The 27,365-nt window shown below is 39.2% G+C and overlaps 1 protein-coding gene and 1 long non-coding RNA gene across 3 annotated transcripts in view; one reads left to right on the top strand and one right to left on the bottom strand.

Annotated features, from left to right (window-relative positions):
• Positions 1 to 19,475: 19,475 nt before the first annotated feature.
• LOC110141503 (uncharacterized) lies at positions 19,476 to 22,917 on the bottom strand. Its single transcript, XR_002315064.2, has 3 exons — positions 22,711 to 22,917; positions 20,839 to 20,902; positions 19,476 to 19,674 (listed from the first exon to the last, which is right to left on the bottom strand). It is a non-coding gene; the product is annotated as an uncharacterized lncRNA (long non-coding RNA).
• The window catches only part of ACVR1C (activin A receptor type 1C), an 85,957-nt gene continuing 81,498 nt past the window's right edge, over positions 22,907 to 27,365 (top strand). For both annotated transcript variants that reach the window (XM_020900411.2, XM_070476175.1), the window contains exon 1: positions 22,907 to 23,397. In XM_020900411.2, the coding sequence (XP_020756070.2) occupies positions 23,325 to 23,397 (73 nt within the window). In that variant the 5' untranslated portion in view covers positions 22,907 to 23,324. The remainder of the gene's footprint in view (positions 23,398 to 27,365) is intronic.

A 27,365-nucleotide genomic window follows, 5' to 3' on the forward strand; every position in this document is an offset into this window, starting at 1 on the left:
ACTTGGGTTGGCTAAAGCGCTCGTTCCATTTTCTCTGTAAGCTCTTACAGTGAAATGTTACAGAAGAAAGCCGAATGAGTGTTTTGGCCAACCCAATAGTTTAGAGTGCTTCTGATAAGGAAAGTGGGATCCTTTGCGGGAAGGAAGGTGGGGGGTAGGAGGGAGAATATGGGGGATTTTCACTTTGCATCCTCTTTATCTCTTTGTAGTTTAAAAGTTGATGACTGACTGTATCAAGTACTTGTGTATCTAAAACACGAACACATCATGGTTTCCTTACACAGTACTGCTCGCTGCAAAGTTGAATGGAATGTGAGTGCATGCTAAATCACTTCAGCTGTGTCATACTCTTTGCAAACCGATGGACTGCGGCCTGTCAGGCTCCTCTGTCCATGGGATTCTCCAGGCAAGAATACTGGAGGGCGTTGCCATGGCCTCCTCCAGGGGAATCTTCCCGACCCAGGGATTGAACCTGCATCTCTTATGTCTCCCGCATTGGCAGACTGGTTCTTCACCACTAGTGCTGCCTGGGAAGCCCTTAATGGAATAGTTAATTCTAAAATCTCACCTAAGATAATTTATATTTTCAGAATACAGTTGGAAAACCATTTATGAGGTGACAAATAATCAGGGTGTGTAACAGGATTGTTAATAAACCACTGAATTTAGGACTGGCTTCATCGCAGTACGTGTTTTAAGACAATGCCGAGGTCTTCATTAGAACTGGTGCCAGGTTATAATGAGATGATTTTGCTGACACACTGCATCCAGCCACATCATACTAAAGTCTTCACTGCAGCAAGTAGTGTCACATTCTGGGACAGGCTTCTTTCTCTGCTGCAATCTTACTGAACTTTTGCTCTTTAACATATAAGAAAAACAGGGGCAGAATGAAACTTCCCTAGTATCATTAAAATTGTGAAACTGAATTACAGTTCTTTGGCAAAGCTGTTGCACAAGAACATCGTTAATCTTTCTTGAAATTTCATGACAAAGGGCTCGATGCCCTAATATTCATGAATTTTTTGCTTCTAAGAACGGCCTTTTAGGTCTGTCATCTGTTTTCCTGCTTTTTGACACAAACAAGGGACCAAAAACCATTTCATGTTCCTCTTGTCTGTAAACACTATTTGCATTAGCAAAGCAAGAGTGAAAATACAATGGTAAACAGCAGTGATGTTCACCACAGTAGCAGGGAGTTACTAGGGAATGAAGAAGACTGTGACAAAACAGGAAGTGCATGCTCCATCCAGAGGCAGCACTGTTTAGTTCCAGCTGGTTGTTATTATTCTGGAAGACCAGTGTTGCAGATTTTCTAATTTTCCAGGAGAAGAAAAATTCTGAGCTTATGTGATTCTTAAATATTGGGAAATATAAAATATATATGCAAAATATAATATATAAAAATCATTTAGCCAGCCCTGTAAAACATATGGAAGCCAAATTTAGCTTGTGGATCACTTTGCGACTTTGGTTTCATGTCACTCTTGTCCTGAATGCTCTGCAGCATAGGTCTGCAAAAGGACGATCTGTGAAAACTATTAAAAATTCAGATTACGAGGCCCCATTCAGTGTACTAAATTTGCAACTATGTTTTTAACAAGTTCCTCTATTGACTGTATACAGCCAGCCCCACAAGAACTTCTGGATAGCTTCATATCAGCTACAAATTGAAATGGAAGATGAAATCCATCTTGAATGCAAGTTGCAATCCATTTATGGTAGTTGCCTGGTGCACTAATTTGAGGAGGACTATGTATGTCCAGGTATAGTGGGAAGCTCAATGACTGTTAATGATGTCTACCTTGGGAATAGACAGGGAGGAAGGTGGTACATGTGCTGTTTCTTTGCTAACCATGACCAATTGGTTAGGATCTACACTTTTTAAAATAGCATTTAAATCATTCCATGATGTGGCCACACCTTCTTCTCTAGTCTCATCATCCACTATATCCTGCCTCATATGTGAAGCTCCAGTATCAAGAAAGTATTTGCTGCTTCCCAGACATGTCATTCTTTTGCACTGCTCTGTGAATTTGCTCCTGCTCTTTCCATCTCTCACCCCCTCCCTTTCTGGCCAGCTCTACTCCCTGACTGTGGCTCAGCATGGACATCTTTCAGAGGAAGATTTATCTCACTTCTTCTCCCTCCCCCTTCATTTCAGGATAAATTAAGTGCTTCCTAAAAATATCTGCATCATGGAATTTGATTCATATTATTAAAATGATCAGCTTACACTTGCCATTTCCTCCCCAAAGCTTCAGACCCCAACTGGAAGCTTTCCCATCTTGAATATTTTATTAATATATGTATAAATATACAATGTACTATCAATTACATAACTAAACTACATTTGCAGTACTGAATTGATGATTATTAAATTGAACTTTGCCATTTTTACAATGGATAACCTTGTATTATGTATATATTTATAGTGGAGACTTATCTTTCTTGCTGAATTATACCTTGTAAGGCAAGATACCTGGAATCATAGATGTTAAAAAAATGTTGAAGCATGGAAGGGCCTTAGAAATTATTTTATTGATTTATTTCTCTTGTTATTATATCCAAGAGGAAAATGAGATTAGGAGAGGTAGGAAGACTATCTGTGTAGTTGAGTTAAGTTTCTGGAATCATAGTATCAGGGTTCAACTCCTGGCTTTACCACTTCCTAGTCATGTGAACTAAGCTGTAAATTCTAAGCTTCAGTTTTCTTTTGGAGGATGAGGAAATAATATTAAGTCCTTCAGAGGGATAATATGCTGTTTCAATGAGAAAACCCCTTTTTCATGCTTGGTAAAATTCCTAACATGTTGTGAAAACTAATTAAATATTGGCTTACTCCTAAAATACATAGTAGTTAGTGGAAGAACCAGAAAGAGAACACAAATTTTATGACTTTCATTCCAGCTACCTTAACAAGTTTAATTGATCCTCTGTATGTAGGTCAGGAAGCAACAGTTAGAACTGGACATGGAAGAACAGACTGGTTCCAAACAGGAAAAGGAGTACATCAAGGCTGTATATTGTTACCCTGCTTATTTAACTTAAAAGCAGAGAACATCATGAGAAACGCTGGGCTGGAGGAGGCACAAGCTGGAATCAAGATTGCGGGGAGAAATATCAATAACACAACTGAGCGACTAAACTGAACAGAACTGACTAGACAGACCTTTGTTGACAAAGTAATGTCTCTGCTTTTTAATATGCTGTTTAGGTTGGTCATAACTTTCCTTCCAAGGAGTAAGTGTCTTTTAATTTCATGGCTGCAATCACCATCTGCAGTGATTTTGGAGCCCAGAAAAATAAAGTCAGCCACTGTTTCCCCATCTATTTGCCATGAAATGATGGGACTGGATGCCATGATCTTAGTTTTCTGAATGTTGAGCTTTAAGCCAACTTTTTCACTCTCCTCTTTCACTTCCATCAAGATGCTCTTTAGTTCTTCTTCACTTTCTGCCATAAGGGTGGTGTCATCTGCATATCTGAGGTTATTGATATTTCTCCCAGCAATCTTGACTCCAGCTTGTTCTTCCTCCAGCCCAGCGTTTCTCATGATGTACTCTGCATATAAATTAAATAAGCAGGATGACAATATACAGCCTTGATGTACTCCTTTTCCTATTTGGAACCACTCTGTTGTTCCATATCCAATTCTGACTGTTGCTTCCTGACCTGCATACAGATTTCTCAAGAGGCAGGTCAGGTGGTCTGGTATTCCCATCTTTTGAAGAATTTTCTCTAGTTTATTGTGATCCACACAGTCAAAGGCTTTGGCATAGTCAATAAAGCAGAAGTAGATGTTTTTCTGGAACTCTCTTGCTTTTTCGATGATCCAGCGGATGTTTGGCAATTTGATCTCTGGTTCCTCTGCCTTTTCTAAAACCAGCTTGAACATCTGGAAGTTCACAGTTCACGTATTGCTGAAGCCTAGCTTGGAGAATTTTGAGCATTACTTTACTAGCATGTGACATGAGTGCAATTGTGCAGTAGTTTGAGCATTCTTTGGCATTGCCTTTCTTTGGGATTGGAATGAAAACTGACCTTTTCCAGTCCTGTGGCCACTGCTGAGTTTTCCAAATTTGCTGGTATATTGAGTGCAGCACTTTTGCAGCAGCATCTTTTAGGATTTGAAATAGCTCAACTGGAATTCCATCACCTCCACTAGCTTTGTTCGTAGTGATGCTTTCTAAGGCCCACTTGACTTCACATTCCAGGATGTCTGACTCTAGGTGAGTGATCACACCATCGTGATTGTCTGGGTCGTGAAGATCTTTTTTGTACAGTTCTTCTGTGTATTCTTGCCACCTCTTCTTAATATCTTCTGCTTCTGTTAGATCCCTACCATTTCTGTCCTTTATTGAGCCCATTTTTGTATGAAATGTTCCCTTGGTATCTCTAATTTTCTTGAAGAGATCTCTAGTCTTTCCCATTCTATTGTTTTCCTCTATTTCTTTGCATTGATCACTGAGGAAGGCTTTCTTATCTCTCCTTGCTATTCTTTGGAACTCTGCATTCAAATGGGTATATCTTTCCTTTTCTCCTTTGCTTTTCACTTCCCTTCTTTTCACAGCTATTTGTAAGGCCTCCTCAGACAGCTATTTTGCTTTTTTGAATTTCTTTTTCTTGGGGATGGTCTTGATCCCTGTCTCCTATACAATGTCATGAACCTCCATCCATAATTCATCAGGCACACTGTCTGTCAGATCTAGTCCCTTAAATCTATTTCTTACTTGCACTGTATAGTTATAAGGGATTTGATTTAGGTCATACCTGAATGGTCTAGTGGTTTTCTCCACTTTCTTCAATTTCAGTCTGAATTTGGCAATAAGGAGTTCATGATCTGAGCCACAGTCAGCTCCTGGTCTTGTTTTTGCTGACTGTATAGAGCTTCTCCATCTTTGGCTGCAAAGAATATAAGCAATCTGATTTCGGTGTTGAGCATATGGTGATGTCCCTGTGTAGAGTCTTCTCTTGTGTTGTTGGAAGAGGGTGTTTGCTATGACCAGTGCATTCTCTTGGCAGAACTCTTTTAGCCTTTGCCCTGCTTCATTCTTTACTCCAAGGCCAAATTTGCCTGTTATTCCAGGTGTTTCTTGACTTTCTACTTTTGTGTTCCAGTCCCCTATAAAAGAAGGACATCTTTTTTGGGTGTTAATTCTTGAAGGTCTTATAGGTCTTGACAGAAATGTTCAACTTCAGGTTCTTCAGCATTACTGGTTGGGGCATAGACTTGGATTACCATGATATTGAATGGTTTGCCTTGGAAATGAACAGAGATCATTCTGTCATTTTTGAGATTGCATTCAAGTACTGCATTTCAGACTCTTTTGTTGACCATGATGGCTACTCCATTTCTTCTAAGGGATTCCTGCCCACAGTAGTAGATATAATGGTCATCTGAGTTAAATTCACCCATTCCAGTCCATCTTAGTTCACTGATTCCTAGAAGGTCAATGTTCACTCTTGCCATCTCCTGTTTGACCACTTCCAATTTATGTTGATTCATAGACCTAACATTCCTGGTTCCTGTGCAAAATTGCTCTTTACAGCATCGAACCTTGCTTCTATCACCAGTCCCATCCACAACTGGGTGCTGTTTCTGCTTTGGCTGCATCCCTTCATTCTTTCTGGAAGTATTTCTCCACTGATCACTGGTAGCATATTGGGCACCTACTGACCTGGGGAGTTCATCTTTCAGTGTCCTATCTTTTTGCCTTTTCATGCTGTTTCATGCTGTTAGCCGTCTAGTCAAGGCTGTGGTTTTTCCAGTAGTCATGTATGGATGTGACAGTTGGACTATTAAAGAAAGCTGAGTGCTGAAAAATTGATGCTTTTGAACTGTGGTGTTGGAGAAGACTCTTGAGAGTCCCTTGGACTGCAAGGAGATCCAACCAGTCCATCCTAAAGGAGATTAGTCCTGGGTGTTCATTGGAAGGACTGATGCTGAAGCTGAAACTCCAATACTTTGGCCACCTGATGTGAAGAGCTGACTCATTTGAAAAGTCCCTGATGCTGGGAAAGATTGAGAGCAGGAGGAGAAGGCGATGACAGAGGATGAGATGGTTAGATGGCATCATCGATTCGATGGACATGGGTTTGGGTTGACTCCGGGAGTTGGTGATGGACAGGGAGGCCTGGTGTGCTGCGGTTCATGGGGTCGCAGAGAGTCGGACATGACTGAGTGACTGAACTGAACTGAATGGCAGACTAGTTGTTCCCTAGTTTTGGCACTGGACTTGCCCTCTAAACACCGAATACTTAGTAAGAGGGTTGAGCAATGAGAGCTTTTTGTTGGAGCCTTTAAAAATAAGTGCAAGGTAAAGATAAAAGATTCTTAAGCAAAAACAAAACAAAATGAGAACAATGATAAAAATTTGGACAAGATGAACAGACAAATTCTTTTCCTCACATGGAATATATTATGTAAAGCATTTATATAAGCCACTGAGTACATTTCAAGTCAAGTTTGCTTCCACTGGTTTAAAAAAAGTCACCCAAGGTGAATTGAAGGGAGACATGTCTGGCTCTGTCCTCTCAATGACAACATGCTTGTAAAATGGTGAGCATTTGTGAATCCATGCTGAAATCATGACAACTATTTGAACCATATCATTGTGAATAGTGTGAATCAATTATTCTTTTAAACATTGTAGCATTGCATCATGTTGAAGTTCTTGTTTCTAAATCAATTCTTCAGGATTCTCACTAATCTAAAGAAATTAAAGAAATATCTTACCATTGAAGTGGGGCAACTAATTGCTTATCAGCTCAGCTTTGCATATAATGTTCTGTTCAATAAAACATCTTGCATCCCTTCCATGCCTTGCCTACATTATCCTCTAACAAGCTTCAAGACATTGTTTAATGTTAGCCATGCTCACTGGAAATTGATTAGTTTGATCATATATCAAATTAATCAGTTTTTAATAGATATTTTAATGTTATTAAAATTAATCTTTTAATAGTTATCATCAAATATGTTCCTTGGACTGCAAGGAGATCCAACCAGTCTATCCTAAAGGAGATCAGTCCTGGGTGTTTATTCGAAGGACTGATGTTGAAGTTGAAACTCCAATACTTTGGCCACCTTATGCGAAGAGCTGACTCATTTGAAAAGACCCTGATGCTGGGAAAGATTGAGGGCAGGAGGAGAAGGGGACAACAGAGGATGAGATGGTTAGATGTCATCATCGACTCAATGGACATGGGTTTGGGTGGACTCTGGGAGTTTGTGATGGACAGGGAGGCCTGGCGTGCTGCAGTTCATGGGGTTGCAAAGAGTCGGACCCGACTGAACGACTGAACTGAACTGATGGTAGGAACCTAAATCCTTTTGAAAAAACTGTATATGTAGTCTGTGCAGAGTTGAGGCTGGTGTGGAACACTTGCTTCTTTATGACAATGTGATCTATCAAGCCAGTGCTGAGACTACCCACCTCCAGTTTTTTTTGTTAATGAGTAAGAGTCGTGTCATATGCCTATGTGTGTGCTAGTTGCTCAGTTGTGTCCGAAGCTTTGCGACTCCGTGGAATGTAGCCAGCTGCCAAGCTTCTCTGTCCATGGGATTCTCCAGGCAAGAATACTGGAGTAGACTGCCATTTCCTTCTCCAGGGGATCTTCCCCACCCAGGGATTGAACCTGGGACTCCTGCATTGCAGGCAGATTCTTTACCATCTGAGCCACCAGGGGAGCCCCACTAGACAAAGGGGAGTGGCTTAAATAATTGATTCCACAGAGTTGGACGCATTGGCCCCAACAAATCAGATGGAAGAGGATAATAAGGGATGGAGCAGTAACCAAAGGTGTGTGCTGTATTACCTTTAGAAGTCAATTTAAAGAATAGATTCCAGTGCCAGGAGGATGTTATCTCACACCAAGATGGCATTCCTAAAGATCGGGCATTCATGTCCATAAACAGCTTGGAGGATAAAGGTGTGCAAAAGTAACAACTATTGTGAATTTAGCTGTGGTAATAAGATATATACTGTTTAAAAACTGCTCTGGTAGCTATGCAAATGTGATATGTATTGAGGGAAACTTTTATTATTTCAGGCCAGCAAACTGGTAGTAGTTAATAAAGAGATTTTAGTTAATAAATAGAATTAGTATTACACCAAGAGGTTCAGTGAACACTAGTTGTTCCCAAACCTGGCTGTGAATCTGAATCACATGGACTTTAGAAATTCGAAGAGGCTGTGGGATGGATGAAGAGGCGTTAGTAAGAAAAGTGGGATGGTCCAAGGTATTTGTAATTTGAACAATAAAAAAAGCTTTGATATACTTTGTGATTTATAGCGTAACACTATATAAAATAAAGACACCTGCCCTGAGCACACTGGTATTCTTAAAGGGCAAATCAAGTGTACTCAGGTGTGAATAGAAACCTTCATTTAAAAAAAAAATGGGACAAATCTGCTTGTGTTTGCCTCTATCCAGTGGTTCTTAACTTTCTTGATTCAAGGGCCTCATTGAGAATCTGAACAAGGTTATGGAAGCCTTCCCAGAGAGATGCACATTTGCATATTCACACAATGCTTTGAATATTAATACCCCCTTCTCTAATGTTCTTGGTCTTATTAGAGAAATTGAAGCAGCATAACTAATAACTAACAACAGATACAATTGATCAAGTCCTTACCAGTTTTCCAGGTTCTACCTAGACCTAATGAATTAGAAGCTTCAGGGGCTCAAAAATATATAATTTAATAAAGTTCCTTTGTTGTTTCTGATGAATTTAATTGGATCCCTCTTTATAAGTCAGAGAAACAAGGGACAAACAAGTTAAAAAGCCAAACTTTACATTCAATAAGCTTAAGTCATTTAAACTCTGTGAGCCTTAGTCCATTTCACCTATAAAATGGGGAGGGTAGCAGTCCTCACAAGAGTGTGATGAAAATAAAATAGGATAATGTATGACAGTACAAGGGCATGCATGTTGCATACAGTAAGCACTATATGTGTCTTTTATTTATTGTATGTACTTATAAGGGGCCCAGTTTGTTTACAGTGAGGATATTGTCCTAATATTAATTTCTTGAGCTAAGAAATTCACAACAATTTAATTTTTAAATTAAGTTGGTAATATCAAACTGTTATACTAAAATAAAAATAAAATAGCAAACTCAAGAGCTGGAGATGTCTTTTATTTGAGTCACATGATGCATAAACACATGACTAAGGCAGAGCTTCAGAAAACAAAGCTCACAGACCTCCAGATCCACAGGTTTCATCTTTAACCGTCATTTTGCAAGGCTTTTGGAAGCTTTCCAATTTCTAAAGCTTTAAAATTTTCATGTCAATATAGTGAATTCTTGCTTGTGTGAAAGGATACCAATTGTTCAGAAGGGTTCAGAATTGAAAAAAAGATAAAGTAAATCATATTTTCTGTCTAGCAACAAGAAAAACAAATCTCAGAGCATGATGCAATAAACACCGAAGAAGAGTTAAGATTTAGAGATGTATCCTGATTGTTTGGCCAACAAAAAAACAACATTCTTATCGAAAATGTTAGCTTTAAGAAGGATAAAAATGGGTGGAGCTTGGGGTAGGCCAAAAAAAAAAAAAAAAAAAAGGACAGTAGAGGCATTGGGTGAAATAACCAAGGAAATAGAAAAGGAGTGAGCAGCTTAAAACAGGTAGGCAATGATTACTGCTTGCCTTTTGAAAGAGATTTTAAGGTAATTTTCATGACTCAGTAACTTTATTTGGGAGGTTTTCTATCATTTCTTATGTTAATGTGTCTTTGACCCATCCAAGGATCTAAGAAGTGGGTCAGGCAAGTTAAGGTCAATGATGGTGTGTCCAGAAATAGATCACTTTTAACATTCAGTAACATTTAGTGACCCATGAGGCCACTACTGTCTCTCAGAGAGACAACATATAAGGTAAATATTTGCCCTGAACTGGTGAATGTCCTCTCAAAATTTTGAGTGGGGAACCGTGGCTATGGATCAGTGCTTTCATAGAGAACAGAGTCAACTTGTGTTTGCCTTTTTGCCATGGTCTTTATATTTTTTCACTCGTGGACCCCACTGAAAATTTGACAAAAGTTTACATATACCCTTCCTAGAGAAACAATTTACATTTACATATAAGCATAGTTTGGTCACCAATTCTCTAATATTCTTGGTCATCTAGGGAAATAGAAACAATGTAACTAGTAGTAATAGTTTCAGTTATTAATTAAACTATTATTTCCTTCTCCAGTGGATCTTCCCCACCCAGGGATCGAGCCTGGGTCTCCTGCATTGCAGGCAGATTCTTTACCAACTGAGCCACTGGGGAAGCCCTATTAATAACTAATAGCTACTATTAATTAAGTCCTTACCATGGTACAGACATGGTGCCAAGCCCTTTATATGCATTACTTCATTTAATCTTCACCTTGACTCTATGAATTAAAGATTATCATAGACCCCATTTTATAGATCAGAAAACTGAGGCTTATGTAACTTAAATAGCTTGCTTGAAGCTCTACAGATAGCAAGTGGCAGAACCTGGAATCAAACTGAGATATGTCTGATGGCAGTGCATATAATCTCAAGTACTCCTTCACAGTACCTCTAATTTTTTATAGAATTTTTTTATAGGCACTTAAGATCCCAGATATTATAACCTGGATTCTAAAAGACTAAAGGATTAATGAACCTTCTGAATTTATGTGCTACATTGTATGGGTTTGTGCATGCAATGTGTATTTTTCTGGAGATCCATAGCTTTAAGCAGATTCCCTTAGGATACCTCATCTGAGATAGTAAAGAGTCAGTCATTTATATCTGTCAGATTTTAGCTGTGGATTGAGTTAGGCCATCACATAGCCACATGGACCATCTTCCCTCTACTTCTGTCACCTCATAGAATTGCTGTCACTGAGTTGTTTTTGGAACAATGTCCTAGTCTTGAAGAATACTGCCAGAAATAGGTGTATAAAATCTACTACTACTAATGCATTTACTTTAGAATATTTTAAAATATATCTTTCAGTGTCTTCTAAACAAAACCCCAAGGAATAAATTACTTTTAGAAGAGAGAATTTACCTTCCTTATGTATCACAAAGAAAATAATGATGCATCCCTTTACTCAAAAGCCAAAATGTCAGGCTCATACCTACAAGCTAACTCTAGTACCTCTGGAGAGATCTTCAGCCTACATACTTACATTTTACCTCACCCTAGTTATACTCATCTGCTTTGTGTACTTTTCCTTGTTGGTTTGTGTGTGTGTGTGTGTGTGTGTGTGTGTGTGTGTGTGTGTATAAACAAATATTTATGTTTCATTCCATGAATTTTTTGGGAGTGGGGAGAAGGAAGGATGTATTATTTGTAGCAAGTAAGGTGAACACAAGTCCTCTTTCAGAAAGCAGTGTCTAAATTCCATAAATTCTTCTAAAGCATCTCAAATTCTTTATAGAACACAGAGGACTATAAATTTAAAATTTAACTTTTCCTCCTTTCTTTTCTGTCACTTCAGGCTTAAAGAAAAGTAAGAAGAAAGTGAAGTCGCTTAGTCATGCCCAACTCTTTGTGACCCCGTGCACTGTAGCCTACCAGGCTCCTCTGTCCATGGGATTTTCCAGGCAAGAATACTGTAGTGGGTTTGCCATTTCCTTCTCCAGGGGATCTTCCCGACCCAGGGATTGAACCCGGGTCTCCCACATTGCAGGCAGACGCTTTACCCTCTGAGCCACCAGGGAAGCCCTAAAGAAACTAGAAAGCTTAAAGAAAGGCAGAGCTTTAAGACCTTGAAAATATTTGTTTCTTAATTTCTTAACCCTCAAAGATCATTTCAAGGAAATGATTCCCAGTTAGGGCAATATAGTCGATTAAAATAATATAAAAGCCTTCAATGACAAATGTTTTTCTTACTGACTAACTTAGAGAACTGTATCTTGCTTCCCTCCTACCCCACAAATATTTTCTCAGGCAACATGGATTTCTTTCATTCATGATTGGATTTTCTGAGAAGCAGCTGTACTGTAGCTATTTTGTGTTGTGACTCTAACAAAAACCATATGGTTTAAACCCAGATTTGAAAGGGCAAAGTTCTCTCCCGGCTATGTATACTTGAGTATCTGAAGGTGAAGTCTAGCCAATCAAAAGATCAACATATCAGCATAGGAGTTAGCTAGTATGCTGGTATTTATGCATAAAGTGAACATTTTATCAGGAAAGAACTTTGGATTTTCTTAATGAGTTACAATAAGTAATTGGTTAAGAGTCTAAATGTTGGTACCATAAAACATGATTCTTGAAAACATTTTAAATCAGATTGTACCAATTAGGAACTCTACTGGGAGACTGTAAAAAGTCAGGAAAAACCATGAGACAGCTTCAGTAGATGTCTGAAAAAAAATGTATATAGAAAATCTTATCCAGAGCTTTGGTTTTAATTACCTCCTGTATATCAAGAGAACTCTCAAATTTTTGCTTCTTGCCAAGATCAGTCTTATAAACCCTATACTTACATATATCACTACCAGCTCCACAGCTCTAATGAATGTCTCATCATTCTGAACTCAGTATCTGAAATGGAATTCATACACTTCCAACCTGTTTTTCTGAAGTATAGTTGATTTATAATATTGTGTTAATTTCAGGTGGAAGACAAAGACCCACGTGATCTGAATACTTTTTCAGACTCATCTCCAGCACTCAAAGTGAGATATATATATGTATATATATAATTGAATCACTTTATTTTATATATATATATATAATTGAATCATACATATACATATGCTTTTTCAGATTCTTTTTGCTTATAGGTTATTGCAAAATATTGAGTATAGTCCCTGTGCTATATAGTAGATCCTTGTTGGCGATCTATTTTATATATAGTAGTGTGTATATGCTAATCCCAACCTGACTCTCCTAGGTGTTTCCTCTCTGAGTGGAATGGTCCACCCAGGGCAGGCATCAGAGCCCCAAGGGATACTTTGAATCATTCTTCCCTTTCCTGTCTCCCCCTCCTCTTTCAACAAACTGCTCTTTTTTCTATTTCCTCTGCCAAAATTGGTTCCTGCCAAGTCTTTTTTCATCTAAATGACTGAGAAATCCTCCTAGCTAGTGACCTAGATTTCACTCTTGCCTAGGCACAGCCCATTCTCCACATTAGAAGCTGGAGTGATAGTTTAACACTTCAGTCTGATCATGTCATTCCCTTTATTGAAAAATTTCAGTGACTTCCTATTACTTTAAAAATCAGGATACAAATCCTTAATGTGGCTAAAAGGTACCCACGTGATCTGAATACTTCCTCAGACTCATCTCCAGCACTCATATTTCTCTAAAACCAAGTGCCTACTTGCCTTCAGTCTTTCATAAACATGTACATACACATACATGTACCTGCATACAAGCAGGCACTGAACCTCTGACTAATTTCTATTCTAGTTTCAAGACACACTTCCTAACAGAAACTCACTTCCTAACAGAAACTTTTCTTGCTACTTCTGACAGATTCACCCCATTGTAATTTTTATAGTACCCTATATTTGCCCGTTCTAATACTTATCACACTTTAATTAGTTATGTAACTAGTTTTTAAGTTTTTTTTCCTTTTGTTTGACATAAATTTCAAAGAAGTAGTTGACATTTCTTTTTTTTTCCACACTATATACCAGTGTCTGAAACAGTGCTTTGTGTAAAACAGGTAGTGGGTGAATTAAGAAAGAACTGATGAACCACCTATGTAAGTTAGGGCAAAAAGCCACCCTAAATAGTTATATGATTTTTACCTTTCAGAAATTATTAAACTTTAATATTGCTATTTCTATTTCCTTTGCAGATAAGTCAAATTTAAACAAAATTTATAGTAAAAACTAAGAAAGAAGAGGATGGGCATTTCCATGTAACTGAATGCTTATAGTGTAGAAGGGCTTTAGATCATCAAGCGATATTAATTCTAGAGTAATTCTCACAATTGCCAGTGAGAATTCATGAGACAGGAATGGAGACCCCGAGGATAAGTTGACCATTGTTACAGGGTTATCAAATGACAGAGATGGCAATAATCCAAAGGTCTCAGCAAAGTAAGTTCATATTTTGGAAACAATAGGACCAAATTTATCTTCTTACTATGGATAATATCTTTTATGTTGTATGCATTCAATAAATATATATGAACAATTATGTCAACTTATTTAGATTTTTGTTAAAGAAAAAGAGATGCTGGGATCTAGGTCTATTTGACTCAAGTGTCAAGAAACCATTTGCATCACATTATGGTCACTCCATTTACGGAATGAAGAAAGGCTCTTAGCAGTAGTGCTTTGATATGCACACTGAAGATGTATTAATTTCCCATAAAACTTAAAACTAAAGTGAAAGTTTAGGGCTTTCTGGGAGCCATCTTAATTAAGTCATGATAAAACATAGCAAATTTTCCATCTGTTCCCATGCCATGTGCTATCAGATACTTTGACCTTTGAGATTTACAAGAGTATGAAAAATCCTGTTCTCTATTTTGTTATCTTCCCTTGTGGCTCAGCTGGTAAAGAATCTGCCTGCAATGTGGGAGACCTGGGTTCGATCCGTGGGTTGGGAAGATCCCCTGGAGGAGGCAAAGGCTACCCACTCCAGTATTCTGGCCTGGAGAATTCCATGACTGTATAGTCCATGGGGTCACAAAGAGTCGGACACAAGCTACTTTCACTTTAAGGACATAAAAACTTGTTAATATGTCTTCCCAGACCTTGAAGAAAGAGATGACAACTGGTTGTGCACGTCACTGCCTCCCTCTGGGCTTGGGCTCTTAGGAGATCGCTGCTTCAGGGTAATGGGACAGGCCACCCTCTTCAGCAAAACTCATATTTGATGCTTTTGATTTCAGACCTATCAGTCATCCACAGATACGTCTGTTGCTGTACTAAATTGGGTCCCTTACTATTCTGTGTGTGTGTGTGTGTGTGTGTGTGTGTGTGTGCATCTAACTGTGTGTCTCCTTTGGTGCTTTGCATTCTGATATGGTTCTTCTGTGAATCGGTAAGGCCACGTCTATGTAGCTGGGAGGAAAGGAAGAGGGTCTCACTTTAAAGAGTTGGATAGTCCTGGAGTTGATGATGTGGTGAAGAGGAGCATTCTCAGAAAAGAAGGAACATTTAGAAGGTGGGCTGTAGAAAGGCTTCAGAAAGAGGGAATGTCTGTTGCTCTCTGGAGTCAGCCTCCCCTTAAATAAGGTGGGCTCTGTGGGACAGGCCACAGGGAAATCAATCTGGAGCTGGGGTGGGAAGTGGCTGTCTAGGAGACCAGGAGATAAAACATGAACAACCAATGTTTTATCAACTATGTTGCCTGGCTGTATCCTCCTTTCTGGTTTGGTTTCCCTTTTTTATTATATCAGAGCTTAAAGTGGAGTTTGATTCTCTCTTGCATCCCTGGATCAAGTCTAGTACTAGGAATTTAGAGAACAGTTGTGTTCCACATTAAGCTGGTTTATTACAGGTGAACATTTTCTTCTATTTAGGTCCCCATGTTCCCACTCTCTGGGCCCATGTGGTGGTAGCAGAGTTGTTTATTAAGTTGTTTAGCCATCTACCTCTTCACCACAGGACAATATTCTCTCTATTGAAACCTCAGAAGGTATTAGACTTGAGTTATTATTGAGCAAGATTCTGGACTCTATTTATTTTTAAATTTTGTTTATTTATTTTAATTAATTTATTTTTTAATTGAAGGATATCTTTAGAGTCTTTTTCTAGTAAGTTTCTCCATAAGTCCTCAGATTTTCCCCATAATCATTGCTGTTTTCTGAAAGTCATGTAAGAAAAAAAAGTTTATTTCTTAAAAAAAAAAACCACATGAAGGCACAATATACGAATATTGAGCTATTGTACTAGACTGATAGAATTTTGTTCATTCTGAAATATAATTTATTGACCAATAACAGTACAATTTCAGAACCTTTCTTGTTTGAATGGGAAGAATGGGTAGGAGATTAGGAGCCCTTTGTAAGAGGACAGGGGCCAAAAGGGTAGGGAATAAGAGAGGCTAGAAATATCAAAGATAAGCTGGGCTTACTTGGCCTCTTTCCTTGAAGTGAGGCTAATTTACTTTCAACTGGATATGAGTCCTTTTGCAAGAGTGGGAAGTGATAAGCCAACTTGGTTTTCAGTGATGGATCAAGTACTGGATGATTTTTCTTCAACCACAACAGTTTAAGTATTTGATCCCCAGAGAATCCATAAATAGAAGTATCAGCATATGTTACAGCTCTGTACAAGAGATAAGGAAAAGGGGCATACCAAGAAAATAATGTACCCATCTTCCAACATGTCATAATCTACTATATAGTTGATAATCCTAATGTAGGAGACACCTCTAAGGAAATGAGTGGTTTGATAATGACATTATGAACTTCTAAGAGCAGAACACATGTGGGGCCCCAATCACAAGACAAGTACCCGACTTGGCAGCTGGATAGTAAAAGCTTTGCATCACAGATAATACAATAGGAGGTAACTGAGTTTGAATTTTTGGGGGTATCTCTCAACATCCTTCACATCCCTCTCAAATTTGTTCCTCTGGAGCTTTAGGCAGTAATGCTTTCTATCATTGTTCTTTTAGGTTTCTTGTCCTTTTAGGTTTTAGAAGAACCCCTGACTTTTGAGTTTAGGAACAAGAATCCTACTTTTAGGGGAGAGAAAGCAAATATTTTGATAACTATTTTTAGGACTTTTGTCATTTGCAATCTTTTTTATCTTCTGCATTTTATGTTTTACATTTTGTTTTGAAAAACATGGAGAAGCAAGGCCCTGCCGGACAGATAAACAGGCAAATAGAAAGGAACAAACACAATCATGTGGGCCCTTTCATTTGGAAGCATGGCAGCCAATATTTGTACATAAACTTTATTATCATAACAGTAAAAGGAAAGCAAACATCCAGTATTTTCTAAAGAATTTCACTGACAACAATACTAAATCCTTGTAATTTTAATTATATTTAAGTATTTATTTCCTTCTCACATAAGTGATTAAAATTCTATTCCTTGTATTTTTCCAACTTTTTAAAAAATTCAAAAAGACTTCCACATAATTTTTATCTCATTATGAAAGATTTTTTGCTTGGGAAAATATTATTCCTAGTTTGTGACAATAGAACTATTAACACATATTTGCATAATAATCTAAAGTATTCCATTCACAAAATAAACCTTGGAGATATATTTCCCCATTTTATAGATGAAGAATATTAAATGTGGTAAAGTTGTGGCCAAAGAGGGTTTACATAAGGTCTGAAACATTAATTTCTGGTTCTAACTTTGTAAAGATTTAATAACTTGTCTGAATTCTGGAAGTGTGATTAGAAACCCAGGCTTCTGATTCCCAGCTCACCATTCCTCTTGGACCACCTTTGAACATTCATCTTATTTGGAGGGAATTCTCTACCTTATGCATCCTTATCCCTCAATATAAAAACTGGATGCTTGGTTCCCAAGCCTTCCTTGAAGCTAGAGTTAGAGTGAAGAAAGCCACAGTTAGTGTTCAGATGTAGCAGCAGGAGCGATCCTAGCAGAACCATCCTCTGTCCAGCCTCAGGGTGTTGATGGTGCCAGACGCACTGTCTGTGTCCACTGGGACACAAGGCAGAGCACCTCAGAGGCCAGTAGGATAGCAGGGCTGGCATACTATCCCTGTCTGTATAACTCCCAAGCTTAGTTCATGGGCTTTTCTAGAGAAGTTATGAGCTGCTTAGTATTCTCTAGTAAGTTATGAGCTGCTTAAACTTACTAAGGTAGGTTTATTTGCAACTAAAAGCTTGCCTGACACAGAGCTCAAATTTCTTTTACTGAAATGACTTCACCTCCAAGTCAGAGAGTCCCTTAGAGAACATTCTTTGGTCCCTTTTAAGGTTTACTTGCTCAGTTTTAGTATTCATTCTTATTATTGGTACTTACCCAAACTTCAGTCTCTGGTTTTGCAATGTGAATACAAAGGGGCAGATTTTTAGCTATGAAAACACTTGCTGTCATTGAGCTAAGTCATCCATTTAACAAATACAGTGCTAGTGTGTAGGGAGCAGGGAGAAAAATGGACATACACTTGGAAAAGCAGGTTTGGGGCAATATGGTTGAGGGACTTAAATGTCATTTACTTATTCTTTCAATAAGTATTTATTCAGTGCTCGTTATGTGCCAAGTTAAGTTCTGCTGCCAATGTCAGAACTACCAGCATTAGAACTAGCAATATGTCTTAGGTAGCGCTCAGTTACATGATCGCAGATTCTTTACCAACTACATGATCACATTTGTGCTATAAAAAGATCCCTCTAACTGACGGGTCCACGAGAATAGACTGCAGAGGAGTGAACCTCAAGGAAGGCAAACCAGTGAGGAGGCATTTTTTGACATTTCAAGCTAAAGGAGATGATGACCTGAGGTCAGATGGTCACAGTGAGATGGAAAGAAGTGAAAAATATACGAGAGATTTTTTATAAAAGTTAGAATCCATAGAAACTGCTGATTAATTGAATATAAAAGATGATACAGGAAAGTGATAAGGGGGAAAAAAACAGGTTATTTGTCTGGGGTTAAAAATATCTGTCCTCTTTGAGTCATTTACTTAGGAAAGGGTAGATTTGTACTGAGTCATCTAACTCTCCTATTTCCTTGTGACCTCACTCTGGTAGAGTATAATTATAGGCCCACTCTAAGGAAATGATACAAATAGTGGTGGCTTGCTTACTTGGAACTGGATCTCTGACCTGCCTTTTACAGATAGAGCCTGTATTGAATGCAGCTAATCAGTTCAGCACATTGACATTAGTCAGCAGAAGAGAAAACAAAGTTTGAGTTTGTGGAAAGACCTTATTTATTAATAGTATTAAAAGCATATGAAAATCAATGAAGGGGTACAGCCATTTGGGAAGGTGATGAAAACACATAGTGTGAATCTTAAAAAAGACTTTAAGCTTTTATTAGTGGCAGTTGAGCTAAGAAACTGTTTGATATTCCCCTATTATCCATGTCCACAGAGGGGAGTCATTATTTTTCTTTTTTATGAGACCCGAGCTGTCCCATGAGGTATACACTTGGAAGGTACTTATTGTAGAATTTCAACAAAGGTCCTAAAACACATACTATTTTCATGGAATAGAATCAACAACAGATGAAGGAGAAGAAGAACTGAAATGAAATCAGGATTCCCCAATGCAAAGATTTTTGGGATTAAGAGATGAGATGAGTGGAGACGAGTGTCTCATGCACTTTTTTAGACAGAAAGTGAGTTTAGGGAAGGAAAAATGCAGTAAAAATGAGAAAAGATTAGACCTTGACAGTATATAACAAATTATCATAGCAAGCCTCCTCACCATATGCTTGTTCAATGACAAGTTCATGTTCCAAGATGAAATGAGAAATTAAGATGCATGGCATTCATGATTCTGGAAAGGATAATAATGAAAGAAACCTGTATGATAAAAAAGAAACCTAAACAACCACATTCAACCAGTAGTCATTTTCAAAGTCCTGTTATTACACATTTATTTGCCTTATTGATTCGGAACGTTATTCTGCAAATGTATCAAATCTTTACGAGTTATACTTGCTTCCATTGGTTATATAAGATTTACTCACCCAAAGTCTGTTTTGCTGACAGGTTATGAACTTCTCAATTATTTGTTGTTTTTGTTTTCCTTCGATGATGAGAATCCAGGAGTCGTGATATAATGTTGCTATGGTAATGAATATGTACAAATAGATGATTAAGGATGTGGAGAAGGTTAAATCTTGAGAAACATATTTGCATGTGAATTTTTTTCCAGTGAAATTAAAAAAAAGTCTCCCATGTAAAATTTTTTTCTGTTACATACAAAAATGTGAAAGATGTACTGTGTTATATCACATCTTGAACAATGCATTTATGCTACTTATATTAAATAGCAAGAGTCACTCCAAAGAGTATTTTCTTAATAATACTCTTTGAATAATAGCTCATTTTAAAAGATACTGCATTAAAACTGGATTAATTTCCATAGGTGTGTTATGTGCATATACAGATAAAGTATATTCTTTTAAGTAAAAACTGTGACACATAATAAGCATGAAACTCTTTTCTTAAAGCATATAAAAAATATTTACAGTTGCCTGATATTTTTACAGTTGACTAAATATTTACTTTGCCAGTCACTGGAATTCAATATTTGGAGAGTGGTTAACACTTTACTTAAAATCTGCCATAGTACTAATGTTGGAAGAAGAATATGCACTTAGGACAGAGGAAAATGGGATTTGAAGATGTAGTGTAAAATAATCCTGTAAACTAAGGTACTTAGATTTTGAAATATTAATTTTTTTTTGTATCATAGAAGTTTGCACCAAGAACTCAAGAGTTCTTGCTTCCTTCACTGGCTGCCCACATGTTGACTGGCAAGGTATCTAACAAGTCTTGGCTTTTGTATACTGTGCTTAAGTCAAAACAAACATAATGATCTTTTGCCATTTGAAGAGGATTCATTAGACCAGCACTGTCCAATAGAGACAGAATGTGAGTCACATATGTAATTTAAAATTTTCTAATAGCTATATTAAAAAGTAATAAGCAATAGGTGAAATTAATTTTAGTAATATATTTTATTTAACCCAATGTAGCAAAAATATTATCATTTCAAAATATAAATAATATAAAATTATTACTGATACATTTTATATTCTTATTTCATAGCGAGTCTTTGAAATCCAGCATGCATTTTATACTTACAGCACTTGTTCAAGTGCTCACTATTCACATGTGGCTGGCAGATACCACAGTGGACAATGCACCATTAGGCTAAGAGGAAAATGATGAGTTTGTTTAGAATATTGACGTTATTCAGTATCAGACTTCTTAGGATACTAACCTTGTTTTCTTAGAAGATGAGAGCTTTCCAACTTGCAGGGACACTACTCACTGTACTTAAGAGACTAAATATGTACAAGGTAAAGATCTGACATTAGTGTAATGCCTTAAGTTTTGACAGTATGTTCACATTCACTACCCTTATTAATCTTGTAGTTCTGAGAAATAGGGAGGAAAGAAGTTCCATTTACTTTTGAGGAAACAGGCCCCAATCTTTAGGCTCCAAGTCTCATGATCCAATGGTAGATTCCAACCTAGGGTATACTTAACAAATAACGAGCAAGCCAAGTCAGTTAAAATATAATGTGTCCTAGCATCTTCTTGTCTTCTCTCAAAAAAGCATCTGTTTTGTGGGTGTCTGGAAGGGCTCAGGCTTGTCCCACATCTTTTTTTTTTTTTTTTTGATTAGTTTACTTGGATCCAGAGTGAAAGGAGAACAAAGTCATTTTATGCTTACGGATGTTTTGATTCATGCAAAGTGGTGGTGGTGTTTGGGCTCAGTAAGATCCTCAAGACTGTCATTATCGTGCAAAGTCCGACAAACATCCCATCCCTAACACTGTGGTTTCTTCGATTAAGTCAGTTGTATACATCATTTCACCTTCATCTATGAAGTCTTTCACAGACTTCAGAAAGAACATGCATTATTTAGTGCTAAACTAGATGAAGAAGCAAGTAATATCTCTTACTCTAAAGCAATTAATCTATATGACAACCATTCTTCAAAGAGCCACCTAACAGCAGCAATAACACCAGTACTGGATTCTTGGCTTTCTGTGTTTTTCAGTTTAAAATAATTCCATTCAGACTGACATATATACACTACTATACATAAAAGAGATAACTAATAAGGACTGATGCTGAAGCTGAATCTCTAATACCTTGGCCACCTGATGCAAAGAGCCAACTTGTTAGAAAAGACCCTGATACTGGGAACGACTGAAGGCAGGAAGAGAAGGGGACGACAGAGGAGGAGATGGTTGGATGGCATCACGGACTTGATGGACATAAATTTGAGCATGTTCCAGGAGTTGGTGATGGACAGGGAAGCCTGGCAGTGCTGCAGTCCATGGGTCACAAAGAGTCAGACACGACTGAGCGACTGAACAACAACAAGAAGGACCTACTATATAAATAGCACAAGGAATGCTACTCAATAGTCTCTTAAGGCCTATGTGGGAAAAAAGTTTCAAAGAGTGGATATGTGTGTGTGTGTGTGTGTGTGTGTGTGTGTGTGTGTGTGTATAATTGATTTACTTTGCTGTACAACTGAAACTAACATAACATTCTAAATCAACTGTAATCCAATAAAAATTTGAAAAAAATCTCACTCACTTTAATGTACAGGCTAAATATGTGAATTGAATTTAGGCTAATTATTAATTGGTAAGACTGCCCTTACACTTGCAAACACAATCCACATGGGAAACACACTCATTTGATAAGCCCCAGGGATTTAAACAATACTAAAACAAGTTTCTAAAATATTGCTTTATATAATTCTTCACCTCTCCTTAAACCCTGCGTCTGATTCCACTCTGCCCCTCAGTGTTTCAATTACTAAAACTGTAGTTGCTAAAATATCTTCCGTAGGACTGGTCCTATACTTCCTTCCAAACCTGGGTTACGCACTGCAGACGACCACATAGGCTGGCGCAGATAGTCCGAAGGGTCGCCATTCATAGAAGGATGGGTTGCTAAAGGGAAGGGCTGCTTGAAGGCACCAGATTAGAGAAGAAATTTCTACAGGGAACCCAGGCAGGGGGGCAACTGATTATTTCCAGAGTTGGACACAGAGGGCGCCCTTCCACAGAGGCGCGCACAGCCAGGACTTGGCGGAGTGTGGAGCCTGGGTGTTTCAGGGTTCACTCACGTTGGAAAGCCTTGAGGGCGCTGGCGACAAGTGAGTGTCAAGAGACCTGGACGCGTGGATCTACAGTAGGAGACTACAGAGCGGAGCCATCAGGAAGCAGCTGCTGCAGGGTTTAAGTTTTCCGAAAGTCTCAGTAGAGCTTTCCCTCCTGTCCCGACCCGCTTCTCAGCGTACCCCGTCTTGGGGACTCCGCGCCACCCCACCATCTTTCTTATTCCGCTCCCTACCCATCCCCGCCCCGCCTCTGGGCGATCTCACTGTCTCTCCCACGAGCCGCCTTTGCCCGCCTGCTGGGCAGCGCCAGGCCCCCGGCAGCCTCCAGAGAACCCAGGGGCGGAGGCGCGGCAGGGGCGGGCTCTGTCGCCCCCCACCCCCGCCCCTGCCAGCCCCGCTGCGGGGCCAGTGGCTGGAGCCCCGCGCACAGCCCGCCGCGGGGGGCGGGGGATGGGGGAGGCCGGGGAGGGGGACGCCGGCGCTGAATAGAGCCAACCGCACACTTCAAAAGGGTGCCGGGCTGCGCTTCCTTCCCGCGCCCCGGGAACTTCAAAGCGGCCCGCGCTGCCCCGGCCGCTCCTCTCCCGGGCCTCGCAGCTCGGGCGCGGCGCCCTGTGGCCATGACCCGAGCGCTCCGCGCCGCGCTCCGCCAGGCTCTTCTGCTGCTCGCCGCCGCCGCCGCACTCTCGGCAGGTACCACAGGCTCTCTTTTCTCCGAGCCCGCGAGGGTGGAAGTCGGGGGCTGTTTGCGGGTGGGCGAGGGATGGGGGAAGAAGGTGCTCCGAGCGAAATGACCTTCCTCGGGGAGGGGTGGGTAGCGCCAGCTGGATTGAGAGGGGCGTGGGACAGGGCGCAGCGTGGGCACCTGACGTCTGCTAGCAGGGAAGACAGGTGTGTCGAGGATGAAGCCACTAGGAGGAGGGAAAAAGCTACAGGGACGTGGGGGTATGGTGTTAGGGGGAGCTGAGGGGAGCTGAGTGACAGATTGGGGGGCAGTTTGCAGCGGAGGGAGTAGGAGAGTGTTTGTGGGTGTGCTCAGAGCTGGCAGTTGGGTGACACTCTGAGTTCACTCTGTTGGGGCTTTAGGGACGCTCCGTGCTGAGCTCCGGAGAGCTGAGCAAGGATGAGGAGACGGTGGTGGGAGGCTAGGGACTGGTGGTGGCAATTCAGTCTGAGTTCTAAGAGATGAGGGTTACCTCAAAAGCCGCTGGTGCCAAGCTCCGTAGGTGGGAGTGGGAGCTTAAATCTGCGTGGTTTGCAAGGCACAGTGCTTTCGAGGTATGATCTTTTACTAAGAGTTGCAGGGGAAAAATGTTCTGGCAAGAGTCCCAGCGTTTATAACAGGTCTGTGCTTTGATAGGCTAAATAGAACCCTCGGCCCAAGCTGGAAATTAAACATTTCTTTATAATGTTTACTAGAACTGGGGCAAATGCATCTTTTAGTAAATTTATAGTGTGCTATGAGGAAAAACCCTTTGACTCTGAAACTCTTTTCATTATAACGTTATTCTGGGTTATGGAGAGGGACCAGGAGCAGATTCCTTGCTAACTCATTCTTTAGACATTCCAAAAAGACATTTAAATTATTTGTACATAAACACTACGTTTTTTTCCGTTGGGCTGTACTTTGTCCAAAGACGATTTTGATGCATTTTTATTTTCTTAGATGACAATCTGTTTGACATTAATAGCTATACTCCAGGGCGGGCAGTTTTCCTCTTAGCGACATATTGGGGAGAATGTTTTGAATAGTATGATTGCTGTCACATGCAGAGTCAGCGTTTCAGATGGTCTGAAGGACTTACCAAAAGTTGTATTTAAATGAGAATTTAATTGTTGGAAGTGATCAGTTGATGCAATATGAGGATTAAAACATTTCAGTTATCTTTGAAAAGGCCAGCCGTTTAGGAGAGCGGTTACCCAAAGGCTTGGCAGGAAGATGATGTGATAAAGGGAAACATTTGTGTTCAGAGTCAGTAAATTCATCAATGGGAAGAAAAATGGCTATGGAAAGTCTATAAGAAATGGGCAGAAACTCCACTAACTTGGAGTATTCGAAGTGCTCTTGATGATTTAATTGAATTTATACACTTACACACACATACACAGTCTGCTGGAGATCACAGTTCTGACTGGGCACCTCTGAAGTTGCCTCTGAAGGCTGTCTGTACACCCTTTTTACTAATAGTTTTGTTGCAGACATTTAAACAGTAGATGCAATTATTTTTTAATCTAGCTTGAAAGGTTTATTTTATTATGTGACAGAATCTTTAGAAAGTTTCAGTGTTTAGAAACACTAGGCATAGCAACATAGGAAAATATGCCCTGCTATGTTCTCAAAAAGGCATGGAAACTTTTGAAATTAAAATGTGCAAAAAACAAAGAAAATTAGATCGTCCCTTCAAATTTGCTTATTTCCTGAAAATTTGAAAAAAAGAAGTGAAAGTTGCTTGCTTAGTCGTGTCCAGCTCATTGTAACCCCATGGACTAAACAGTCCATGGAATTCTCTGGGCAAGAAAACTGGAGTGGGTAGCTGTTCCCTTACTCCAGGGAGTCTTCCCAATCCAAGGGTCGAACCCAGGTCTCCCACATTGCAGGTGGACTCTTTACCAGCTGAGCCACCAAGGAAGCCCAAGAATACTGGAGTGGGTAGCCTATCTCTCCTCCAGGGGATCTTCCCAACCCAGGAATTGAACTGGGTCTCCTAAATTGCAGATTCTTTACCAACTGAGCTATTGGGCAAAGGCTATGGAAAATGCCTGATATGGAGATAATGTGGCAATACAGTAGAAAAGTACTTATCAAAATCCAACTTTTACAGTGAACTTTTCTATGTGGAATGAAATCATTTTCAAATCTCTTTAAGAAACTTTACTTCTCTTTGTGTCCCACAGAAAAAATGTAGATTGTGCATTGCATTTTTGATTCTTGTTTTTATAAAAATCTTTGATTATTTGATAGAGGGACTCAAGGTAATTTATTTCATCTTTTAAATTGTTTTTCTCATGTAGTTACCTTCATTTGTTTTGACCTAGTAGTCACTTACAAACTGCATTGTTAATCACATTTACCATCTTTTGAAAACATACATGCAGTGATTGACATGTTTTATGAGAAGTTGCTATTGACACAGTGACATAGCAAAATTGCATGACAGAAAACACCACTTTCCAATTTGACTCTGCTGAGCACCAGGCCTAGGACCTGAAATATCTGAAAATATTGATGAACCAATAAACCCTTTTTGCTTTGGCTGTTCTCCTCCCGCATCTCTAGCACCTTAGGCATGTTAAGCCTTGACAGCAGAGTAGAAATCATTGCTCCTTGTTGAGAATCTCAGAGGGTAGCTGCTGATCTGGTAGAAACTTAGAGAAAGTTTATTGGTCTGGACTAACTAAAAAAATTAGGTTGCTCTGAGTTGCTCTAATTATCTAGTTTCTGTGTTCCTTGGTGTTTGATAAGGAAGACCTGACATGACCTCACAACATTTATCATGTGTACTAAACAAAAAATTGTCAGAAAATGTCCTGGAGTTCTCAAATTTAAAGCTGGACTTGGGTGTTATACAGATTTACACATTGTATATCTTCTACTTATTTTATGAAAGTCCTTTTTCTTCTAGTTGGAAAGGATTATTAGGCCTGTAGAAGTCTAGGCCCTGTTACTCTAAAAGTGAAAAGATAACTTTCATTTAATAACTTCAGTGGGAGTGGGGGTTTCAGGTAATAAGTTTTGTCTTGTTTTCCCACTTAACAGCAGTTAGCAGTTCCTACTATACATTTTAAGCTGCGCTGAAAGTGAAAGCTTTGGACTGACTGAGTTTATCATGCAAAAGATGTCACCTTTGCCTTTCTTTAAGGACAGTCATTTATTGGTTGACTGACACAAATGTAGCAAGAGGCTCTGTGCTTCTGAAAAAGAGACTTCTTTGGACTAGAAGCAACTTTGCAGGAGTACTTGGGGGCATATTTCTTCATCGTCTCTACTGCCTAAACCCGTTGAGAATTCCTCCGTTTTACTACGAGGATGCAAAAATGAAGTATTTGAGGTGTGAGAGTATGAGAGGAGCAAAGGATAACACCCAGTTTTGACCTAAGTAATAGAAGAGATCATTAAGAGGGGTGAGGCTAACTGCAGGAGCAGTCTGAGGAGGACTGAGGCATGGAGGCAGAGAGTTGGGAGCTTGGTGTTGGGTATGCTGAGCTTTAAATGTCTATTAAGCACTGAGTGGAGATGTCAAGTGAGCAGTTGGTTGTATTGAGTCTGGAGTTTTGTGGGTAAGACTAACCTGAAGCTTAAAAATCTAGAGCCAAAGGCATTTACAGATAATTTTAAAAGCCACATTAAATAGTCATATACTTAGCAAATCATAGCATGTCCAGTTGAACTGAATTTCAGATAAACAACAAATACTTTTTTAGTATGTTGCAAATATAACATGGGACATACATATATTAAAAATTAATTGCTGTCTAATATCAATTTAGCTCGGCATTCTGTACTTTTATCTGACAATCTAACACTAAAAAAAGAGTGTTGCAGTGAGATGAACTGTTTCAAATATATGAATTCCAGGCTTTTGCATTAGAAAATGCACCTGTTTTCCTGTCTGTCCTTGTCTCTTAAAACTTCGTTCTTGTTCTCTGCCATCTCCATATGT

Source organism: Odocoileus virginianus, chromosome 13 (genome assembly GCF_023699985.2).
Source record: "Odocoileus virginianus isolate 20LAN1187 ecotype Illinois chromosome 13, Ovbor_1.2, whole genome shotgun sequence".
Lineage (NCBI taxonomy): Eukaryota > Metazoa > Chordata > Mammalia > Artiodactyla > Cervidae > Odocoileus > Odocoileus virginianus.